Below are 11,326 nucleotides of genomic sequence, written 5' to 3'. Positions count from 1 at the left end.
CTTCCGTCTCTACATCCTTGTCAGAGGAAGGTTGTAAGTCACGCCCGCCACCGATTCAGGTATTGTTACGCCTATGATAGATAGATTTACTAATGCAAAGAAGCTCCATGGCCAGACACGTGCAGGGTTATTTTTTGTCCGGTTTTGATAGTTTAACGTTGTAAAATAAACGGTTTGGCAGTTCAGAGTTATATGTTAGACTGGTGGTTGTTCGAGGTTGTAATATGAACTTCTCTCAATGAGAAATAGTAACATGCATTTGCCATTGAATTGCGCCTTGCATCACCTGATTCTGGCCTATGTGATGTGATGATAATGTGACCCTCCGTCAGGCCAAGCCATAGCATGACCCTTTTCTTTGTTGATTGGCATGAAAGAAACAAAAATAACAAGCGCCGGGCAACCGCAAGTATAAGCACGGCGGACAACGGCAAACTCACACACATATACTCACCCGGTTGGCACACCAAAAGCCTAGCAATAAATACTACTCACTCCGATCCGGCGCCGTGTGCTTGCATATATTGTTTGTAGTAAGACGTGGCAGCGGGGCTAGCTTAATTAGAGCATGAGGCGACGTGCGGATGGCTTCTTGCGCAGGCCGACGAGCTTGGCGTCGTCGATGACGGGCCCGCAGAGGGTGCCGTCGGCCTTCATGTGGTAGAAGGCGCTCTGGAAGACCACCCGGGTGCGGTCCCTGACGGCGACGAAGTCCAGCACGGCGCGCTTGTAGCCGCCGGCGCCATTGGACTCGTACGGCACCTTGAGGGTGGAGCGCGCGGCGTAGGCCTCGGCCACCATGGAGCCCTTGCAGCCGTCGGCAGAGTCGCCGACGGCGAAGGAGAGGCGGTATGCCCAGCCGGGCACGGTGCGCACCTCCTGGACGAGCGCGCTCTCCTTGCCGCCAACGAGCTCGACGGCGCGCGCGCCCTCGGGCACCTTGAAGTGCGCGGCGTCGACGTACTTGACGGCCTTGGAGGACATGATCATCCAGGCGGGGAGCGGGGAGTGGTCGTCCTCGATGTTGGGCGGCACGAGCACGCCCCAGGAGGCGTTGGGGAGGAAGTAGGGGCCCTCCTCGAAGCCGCCGTTCTTGAGCATGTTGCCCTTGGAGAGCGTGGGCGGGTAGAGCGTGCGGATGGCGACGGCGTCGATGAGCGGTCCGCAGGCGGGGTCCTCCTCGACGCCCGGGTTGTGGATGACGAGCTCCACGACGTCGAGCTTGGCCTTGAAGGCCCAGGCGTAGGAGTCCCAGCCGTTGCTGCCGTAGATGGTCTGCATGGGGAGCACGCCGGACTCGGGGCTGACGGAGACGTTGAGGCGCTCGGCCTGCGCGCAGGTGCGGGCGGCGCTGAAGGTGATGGCGTAGTAGGAGCCCCGGGCGACGGGGATGCGCTGGAGGATGGAGGCGTCGTTGCCGAGGCGGACGGCGTAGGCGCCCTGCGGCACCACCAGCAGCATGTCGCCCTGCTTGTGCCCGGACTCGATGTACTCTACGAAGCCCGACGTCTCCCACTTGGGGATCGCCTTGCCGCCCTTCACCACCGTGCCGTTCACCAGCTCCGACTTGGCCGGACCCGACTCGAAGTTGCCATTCGGGAGGAGCCCTGCATGCACCAACCCATCAGAGTAAATAAATGGATGTGGCTAGGTCTCAACTGAGACTTAACGAAGTCTCAGTCAAATGATATCAAATGATATAAGGAAGAAAACAAAAAACTGAAAAGAAAATTCCGCATGGATCTCACGAGTATAACGTCGATTGAGAATTAACCATGTCTTAGTCGAGTAAGATTAAGTAAGAATGTAATAAATAAATTGCAGCAGGTAACTTTTGTCTTAGTTCTGGTGTTTCACTGAGCCTGCGCCATTACTGCTGGAGCTGGAAAAGGAAAGCAAGCTGCAACGATGATGGAGCACGCAGGGCTGTCTCCCCAACTCATGCTTCGTTTAACAGCCACCGACAGACAGGCGTCGTAGTGTAAGCTGAGAGGGTGCCAGGCCAGGCGCATTCACTTCCCACTTCATCGAGCGAGCATGCACATGGTGTAGCTGCAGGGATCTGCGGCGGTTTCTGCACACGCTACTGCCAGTACACTACGTACTTTCCTTAGGGTTAGTATATACATCAAGTACTTAATGTGTATTTAGTTATACAAAGAAAAATAGATCATTTGGACGGTGAACGTGCATGGAGACCGCGTTTACTGGTTTCAAATCGAAAAGGTGGCCCACGCACACATGCGAGGAAGATGCGTTGCCATGTGAGGGTGGGCCGACAGTTATACCCTACGTCAATAAAATCAGACCACGATCGAGTTCACGCACCATGCACATGACAGCGAACCAGAATCATTTTCTACAAACAAGATCCTTGATGCATGCATGGTGCCATACCTAACCAGATCGGTTTGTGATCACAAGATGGTCCTTAATGCATGTGGGTCAACCATGTAACGACTCGCTTGTCTGTGAGACCGGGTCAAGTACTCTTCCCATTTTCATGAAAGAAAAATCTCTTGTCGGTGATTCGCCTAACGTGCTCTCTATTATGTATTTCCGGATGGAGGGAGTACTACGTATGTTAATCTGAGGATCTCAAAGTCATCAGCAGTAACCTTTAAGAAGTCTGAACATAGCAGTAGTACGATACTTGACGACGAACTAGTTATATTACTTCTCAAAAACAAAAAAAACTAACTATATATTACTACTGGTCGCTCCAAATCCGGGCATTCAGATTTACGAAGAACCAATGAAAGTAGAGCGCCTCAAGGAAGCACAGTGAATATGACACGAAGAAGACAACAAGAACGAGCAAGAAAGAAGGGAAAAAGGCATGACATCCTGCACTTCTCTTAATCAGCATGTACTCCTGCAAACCAAATCATGCGGCGACAAGTACTGTAGCTCACTAACTGAGGGTACATGACAGAGCAGAGGTGTCTCACCGTCGGTGACGACCGCGGCGGCGCGCGCCGCCGCGAAGACGAGCAGCAGCACCACGGCACAGCGCATCGCGTTGTCCTCCTTCTTGGTCTCTCTCTCACTCTTCTTCTTCTTTGATTTGCCGCTCCGAGCTCCTTCAAACTCACTGGCTCTCAGTTTTGGATGAGACGAACGGAGCAGCACGGCCGGACTTTATAGGCCAGCTCCTCGTCTAAACAGCCTCGAGACACGCCCGTATTTGCAGGAATGCCACCGTCAATCTGGGCCCTCGAACGTGCGACGGACGGCGCGAGGCGCGCGGCACCGACGACAGGCTTGGAGATGGCGATCCTGTCGTCTGCATGTGCATGCATCAACCTCAACTGACACATGGTGGCCATGTGTGCATGTGCATGCGCCGGAAGCCATGCGACCCCTGCCCCTCGTCGCATATCAGATTGCATCCGCTGATCAAGACAGCCATGGAAGCGGGCAGAAAGGAAATGATTATTATGCAACCCAAGACAAGAAGGAGAAGGAACTCGCTTGCACTCCACACCAAGAAGAAACAACCTTGAAATGTGGCTTGGCCGCATCCACAGATCCGCACCCTTAAATCCTTGGATATTTTCTCTCCGTACTAGCGCTGCCTGGTTTGTTTCAGAGGCCGTAAAGATGATAGAAAGAATTTTTTTTTCAACAGGAGATGATAGATAGATACGGTGTACTCATGTTTAGTACTCCCTAGCTCGGTCTTATTCATTTTCGCCAGAAGTAATTCAGGATGAAGGGTAGCAGACTAGCTCTTCCGTTCCATGCCTCCGGTCAATCATGGTCAATTTCTCACCAGGAAAAAGCGAGAGAGGGAGAGAATCAATCATGGTCAGACCGGGGTCAAGGAGCGCAGCGGCACGACAGGGACACGAGTCACAGCGTCTTGATTGCACGCTGTTGCGGCCCAAGTTAAGTGAACGATCCGCTGCTGCCCGCCTGCCCCATAAAACAAGCGAGGGTTCTCTATCGTCTCCATGTGCCGTGCACTGTCGGATCCACAGTGCCTGCCGCTGTGCCACTGATAAACTACACGGCCAGATCTTATCTCTAAATTATCTGGTGGAGGCCGTGGCCATGTGAGGCCGCATGGTGGACACTGTGGTGCCCTGCCGCTTCCGCGTGCCCAGGCGCCGATTTCGAGTTTGGCATAAGACAGGTGTACGTGTTCGTGCTGGACGATGGTTCGCCTGCCCGTGTGAGACTACTTTAGGGATCAGCAGTGTTTTGTGCTACGCGTACTATGGAATGGACCCGGGATTTTAAAGCCGTCCAAAGAGGAACTGCTGGCATGTCCAACGTATAACTTTTCTAGGAAAGGATATGATTCATTATAAAGGTTCATCCGAAATACAACAACTTTAAACATGAATGAAATGAACAGAGGACCTTGAACTACCGAACGACCACCACCGCCGATGCATTGTTGTCGTCGCTCCTCTTCCGAACCGGCCCGACCTTGTCGACCACAATCGAGAAGTTTTGGTGCACGTGCCCCTGTGGACCAGTGCGCCAGAGCCACAATCATGGCGAATTAAGAGGTTGTTTGGTATGTTGCATCACCGTGCCAAGCATGCCGAGTGGATGCAAAAAAAAGTTTGCTTGGTCAGACGAGGGACTGGCCCGCATATGCACAAATTTCAAAGCATCCCAGAGCCTAACTCGCTAGAAACACACAAATAGGCCGTTTTCGACAAGCCAGGCTGTCGCGGGCGCAAAATGGGAAACGACATATGCTTCGGTGCATGCATGGAGATGACGGGAGACCCAAATCTGCAGGCGCGGGATGGCGGTAAAATGTAGAATCTCACATCCATTTACTCTCTCACCTCTAGCGGGAGGACCAATCCAGCCTCAATCTCAGCATCAGCCGCGACTTCGATTTGCGGTACCGGCAGCGGTGGTGGCAATGACTTAGATCTTCGGCACCGTTGCATGCTCATCCCCTTCATCCCCGTCTCCATATCGCCAACGTCATCTCCGACATGAGTGGGTCGTCATCGTCGTCTCCAATGGTTGTAAGTAGCATACAACCACCCTTCATCCCTCCACTATTAGGTCATTAGGTAGGGTTTACGGTTGATTTGTCCGTTACTAACCGCAACATCGATTTCACTAGGACGGACAAATGAAGCTACTAGTTCAGGTATCAACACTCATAACTTTGATTCAGGCATGAGTCATGTTGGTCCACATGAGAGCGGTTCATCGCAGTTACAGGCCGGTTATTAGCCATGCTCATCCCCTTCATCCCCGTCTCCATATCGCCAACGTCATCTCCGACATGAGTGGGTCGTCATCGTCGTCTCCAATGGTTGTAAGTAGCATACAACCACCCTTCATCCCTCCACTATTAGGTCATTAGGTAGGGTTTACGGTTGATTTGTCCGTTACTAACCGCAACATCGATTTCACTAGGACGGACAAATGAAGCTACTAGTTCAGGTATCAACACTCATAACTTTGATTCAGGCATGAGTCATGTTGGTCCACATGAGAGCGGTTCATCGCAGTTACAGGCCGGTTATTAGCCATGCTCATCCCCTTCATCCCCGTCTCCATATCGCCAACGTCATCTCCGACATGAGTGGGTCGTCATCGTCGTCTCCAATGGTTGTAAGTAGCATACAACCACCCTTCATCCCTCCACTATTAGGTCATTAGGTAGGGTTTACGGTTGATTTGTCCGTTACTAACCGCAACATCGATTTCACTAGGACGGACAAATGAAGCTACTAGTTCAGGTATCAACACTCATAACTTTGATTCAGGCATGAGTCATGTTGGTCCACATGAGAGCGGTTCATCGCAGTTACAGGCCGGTTATTAGCCATGCTCATCCCCTTCATCCCCGTCTCCATATCGCCAACGTCATCTCCGACATGAGTGGGTCGTCATCGTCGTCTCCAATGGTTGTAAGTAGCATACAACCACCCTTCATCCCTCCACTATTAGGTCATTAGGTAGGGTTTACGGTTGATTTGTCCGTTACTAACCGCAACATCGATTTCACTAGGACGGACAAATGAAGCTACTAGTTCAGGTATCAACACTCATAACTTTGATTCAGGCATGAGTCATGTTGGTCCACATGAGAGCGGTTCATCGCAGTTACAGGCCGGTTATTAGCCATGCTCATCCCCTTCATCCCCGTCTCCATATCGCCAACGTCATCTCCGACATGAGTGGGTCGTCATCGTCGTCTCCAATGGTTGTAAGTAGCATACAACCACCCTTCATCCCTCCACTATTAGGTCATTAGGTAGGGTTTACGGTTGATTTGTCCGTTACTAACCGCAACATCGATTTCACTAGGACGGACAAATGAAGCTACTAGTTCAGGTATCAACACTCATAACTTTGATTCAGGCATGAGTCATGTTGGTCCACATGAGAGCGGTTCATCGCAGTTACAGGCCGGTTATTAGCCATGCTCATCCCCTTCATCCCCGTCTCCATATCGCCAACGTCATCTCCGACATGAGTGGGTCGTCATCGTCGTCTCCAATGGTTGTAAGTAGCATACAACCACCCTTCATCCCTCCACTATTAGGTCATTAGGTAGGGTTTACGGTTGATTTGTCCGTTACTAACCGCAACATCGATTTCACTAGGACGGACAAATGAAGCTACTAGTTCAGGTATCAACACTCATAACTTTGATTCAGGCATGAGTCATGTTGGTCCACATGAGAGCGGTTCATCGCAGTTACAGGCCGGTTATTAGCCATGCTCATCCCCTTCATCCCCGTCTCCATATCGCCAACGTCATCTCCGACATGAGTGGGTCGTCATCGTCGTCTCCAATGGTTGTAAGTAGCATACAACCACCCTTCATCCCTCCACTATTAGGTCATTAGGTAGGGTTTACGGTTGATTTGTCCGTTACTAACCGCAACATCGATTTCACTAGGACGGACAAATGAAGCTACTAGTTCAGGTATCAACACTCATAACTTTGATTCAGGCATGAGTCATGTTGGTCCACATGAGAGCGGTTCATCGCAGTTACAGGCCGGTTATTAGCCATGCTCATCCCCTTCATCCCCGTCTCCATATCGCCAACGTCATCTCCGACATGAGTGGGTCGTCATCGTCGTCTCCAATGGTTGTAAGTAGCATACAACCACCCTTCATCCCTCCACTATTAGGTCATTAGGTAGGGTTTACGGTTGATTTGTCCGTTACTAACCGCAACATCGATTTCACTAGGACGGACAAATGAAGCTACTAGTTCAGGTATCAACACTCATAACTTTGATTCAGGCATGAGTCATGTTGGTCCACATGAGAGCGGTTCATCGCAGTTACAGGCCGGTTATTAGCCATGCTCATCCCCTTCATCCCCGTCTCCATATCGCCAACGTCATCTCCGACATGAGTGGGTCGTCATCGTCGTCTCCAATGGTTGTAAGTAGCATACAACCACCCTTCATCCCTCCACTATTAGGTCATTAGGTAGGGTTTACGGTTGATTTGTCCGTTACTAACCGCAACATCGATTTCACTAGGACGGACAAATGAAGCTACTAGTTCAGGTATCAACACTCATAACTTTGATTCAGGCATGAGTCATGTTGGTCCACATGAGAGCGGTTCATCGCAGTTACAGGCCGGTTATTAGCCATGCTCATCCCCTTCATCCCCGTCTCCATATCGCCAACGTCATCTCCGACATGAGTGGGTCGTCATCGTCGTCTCCAATGGTTGTAAGTAGCATACAACCACCCTTCATCCCTCCACTATTAGGTCATTAGGTAGGGTTTACGGTTGATTTGTCCGTTACTAACCGCAACATCGATTTCACTAGGACGGACAAATGAAGCTACTAGTTCAGGTATCAACACTCATAACTTTGATTCAGGCATGAGTCATGTTGGTCCACATGAGAGCGGTTCATCGCAGTTACAGGCCGGTTATTAGCCATGCTCATCCCCTTCATCCCCGTCTCCATATCGCCAACGTCATCTCCGACATGAGTGGGTCGTCATCGTCGTCTCCAATGGTTGTAAGTAGCATACAACCACCCTTCATCCCTCCACTATTAGGTCATTAGGTAGGGTTTACGGTTGATTTGTCCGTTACTAACCGCAACATCGATTTCACTAGGACGGACAAATGAAGCTACTAGTTCAGGTATCAACACTCATAACTTTGATTCAGGCATGAGTCATGTTGGTCCACATGAGAGCGGTTCATCGCAGTTACAGGCCGGTTATTAGCCATGCTCATCCCCTTCATCCCCGTCTCCATATCGCCAACGTCATCTCCGACATGAGTGGGTCGTCATCGTCGTCTCCAATGGTTGTAAGTAGCATACAACCACCCTTCATCCCTCCACTATTAGGTCATTAGGTAGGGTTTACGGTTGATTTGTCCGTTACTAACCGCAACATCGATTTCACTAGGACGGACAAATGAAGCTACTAGTTCAGGTATCAACACTCATAACTTTGATTCAGGCATGAGTCATGTTGGTCCACATGAGAGCGGTTCATCGCAGTTACAGGCCGGTTATTAGCCATGCTCATCCCCTTCATCCCCGTCTCCATATCGCCAACGTCATCTCCGACATGAGTGGGTCGTCATCGTCGTCTCCAATGGTTGTAAGTAGCATACAACCACCCTTCATCCCTCCACTATTAGGTCATTAGGTAGGGTTTACGGTTGATTTGTCCGTTACTAACCGCAACATCGATTTCACTAGGACGGACAAATGAAGCTACTAGTTCAGGTATCAACACTCATAACTTTGATTCAGGCATGAGTCATGTTGGTCCACATGAGAGCGGTTCATCGCAGTTACAGGCCGGTTATTAGCCATGCTCATCCCCTTCATCCCCGTCTCCATATCGCCAACGTCATCTCCGACATGAGTGGGTCGTCATCGTCGTCTCCAATGGTTGTAAGTAGCATACAACCACCCTTCATCCCTCCACTATTAGGTCATTAGGTAGGGTTTACGGTTGATTTGTCCGTTACTAACCGCAACATCGATTTCACTAGGACGGACAAATGAAGCTACTAGTTCAGGTATCAACACTCATAACTTTGATTCAGGCATGAGTCATGTTGGTCCACATGAGAGCGGTTCATCGCAGTTACAGGCCGGTTATTAGCCATGCTCATCCCCTTCATCCCCGTCTCCATATCGCCAACGTCATCTCCGACATGAGTGGGTCGTCATCGTCGTCTCCAATGGTTGTAAGTAGCATACAACCACCCTTCATCCCTCCACTATTAGGTCATTAGGTAGGGTTTACGGTTGATTTGTCCGTTACTAACCGCAACATCGATTTCACTAGGACGGACAAATGAAGCTACTAGTTCAGGTATCAACACTCATAACTTTGATTCAGGCATGAGTCATGTTGGTCCACATGAGAGCGGTTCATCGCAGTTACAGGCCGGTTATTAGCCATGCTCATCCCCTTCATCCCCGTCTCCATATCGCCAACGTCATCTCCGACATGAGTGGGTCGTCATCGTCGTCTCCAATGGTTGTAAGTAGCATACAACCACCCTTCATCCCTCCACTATTAGGTCATTAGGTAGGGTTTACGGTTGATTTGTCCGTTACTAACCGCAACATCGATTTCACTAGGACGGACAAATGAAGCTACTAGTTCAGGTATCAACACTCATAACTTTGATTCAGGCATGAGTCATGTTGGTCCACATGAGAGCGGTTCATCGCAGTTACAGGCCGGTTATTAGCCATGCTCATCCCCTTCATCCCCGTCTCCATATCGCCAACGTCATCTCCGACATGAGTGGGTCGTCATCGTCGTCTCCAATGGTTGTAAGTAGCATACAACCACCCTTCATCCCTCCACTATTAGGTCATTAGGTAGGGTTTACGGTTGATTTGTCCGTTACTAACCGCAACATCGATTTCACTAGGACGGACAAATGAAGCTACTAGTTCAGGTATCAACACTCATAACTTTGATTCAGGCATGAGTCATGTTGGTCCACATGAGAGCGGTTCATCGCAGTTACAGGCCGGTTATTAGCCATGCTCATCCCCTTCATCCCCGTCTCCATATCGCCAACGTCATCTCCGACATGAGTGGGTCGTCATCGTCGTCTCCAATGGTTGTAAGTAGCATACAACCACCCTTCATCCCTCCACTATTAGGTCATTAGGTAGGGTTTACGGTTGATTTGTCCGTTACTAACCGCAACATCGATTTCACTAGGACGGACAAATGAAGCTACTAGTTCAGGTATCAACACTCATAACTTTGATTCAGGCATGAGTCATGTTGGTCCACATGAGAGCGGTTCATCGCAGTTACAGGCCGGTTATTAGCCATGCTCATCCCCTTCATCCCCGTCTCCATATCGCCAACGTCATCTCCGACATGAGTGGGTCGTCATCGTCGTCTCCAATGGTTGTAAGTAGCATACAACCACCCTTCATCCCTCCACTATTAGGTCATTAGGTAGGGTTTACGGTTGATTTGTCCGTTACTAACCGCAACATCGATTTCACTAGGACGGACAAATGAAGCTACTAGTTCAGGTATCAACACTCATAACTTTGATTCAGGCATGAGTCATGTTGGTCCACATGAGAGCGGTTCATCGCAGTTACAGGCCGGTTATTAGCCATGCTCATCCCCTTCATCCCCGTCTCCATATCGCCAACGTCATCTCCGACATGAGTGGGTCGTCATCGTCGTCTCCAATGGTTGTAAGTAGCATACAACCACCCTTCATCCCTCCACTATTAGGTCATTAGGTAGGGTTTACGGTTGATTTGTCCGTTACTAACCGCAACATCGATTTCACTAGGACGGACAAATGAAGCTACTAGTTCAGGTATCAACACTCATAACTTTGATTCAGGCATGAGTCATGTTGGTCCACATGAGAGCGGTTCATCGCAGTTACAGGCCGGTTATTAGCCATGCTCATCCCCTTCATCCCCGTCTCCATATCGCCAACGTCATCTCCGACATGAGTGGGTCGTCATCGTCGTCTCCAATGGTTGTAAGTAGCATACAACCACCCTTCATCCCTCCACTATTAGGTCATTAGGTAGGGTTTACGGTTGATTTGTCCGTTACTAACCGCAACATCGATTTCACTAGGACGGACAAATGAAGCTACTAGTTCAGGTATCAACACTCATAACTTTGATTCAGGCATGAGTCATGTTGGTCCACATGAGAGCGGTTCATCGCAGTTACAGGCCGGTTATTAGCCATGCTCATCCCCTTCATCCCCGTCTCCATATCGCCAACGTCATCTCCGACATGAGTGGGTCGTCATCGTCGTCTCCAATGGTTGTAAGTAGCATACAACCACCCTTCATCCCTCCACTATTAGGTCATTAGGT

The 11,326-nt window shown here is 50.0% G+C and overlaps 1 protein-coding gene across 1 annotated transcript; it reads right to left on the bottom strand.

The window, feature by feature from the left end:
• Positions 1–307: 307 nt before the first annotated feature.
• Positions 308–3,152, bottom strand: LOC109768958 (BIIDXI-like protein At5g11420). Its single transcript, XM_020327695.4, has 2 exons — positions 2,952–3,152; positions 308–1,607 (listed from the first exon to the last, which is right to left on the bottom strand). The coding sequence occupies exons 1-2, from the start codon at positions 3,016–3,018 to the stop codon at positions 562–564; spliced, it is 1,113 nt and encodes a 370-aa protein (XP_020183284.1). The 5' UTR covers positions 3,019–3,152; the 3' UTR covers positions 308–561.
• Positions 3,153–11,326: the final 8,174 nt, after the last annotated feature.

This window comes from Aegilops tauschii, chromosome 7 (genome assembly GCF_002575655.3).
Source record: "Aegilops tauschii subsp. strangulata cultivar AL8/78 chromosome 7, Aet v6.0, whole genome shotgun sequence".
Classification (NCBI taxonomy): domain Eukaryota; kingdom Viridiplantae; phylum Streptophyta; class Magnoliopsida; order Poales; family Poaceae; genus Aegilops; species Aegilops tauschii.
This window is presented reverse-complemented; position numbering and strand designations above follow the sequence as displayed.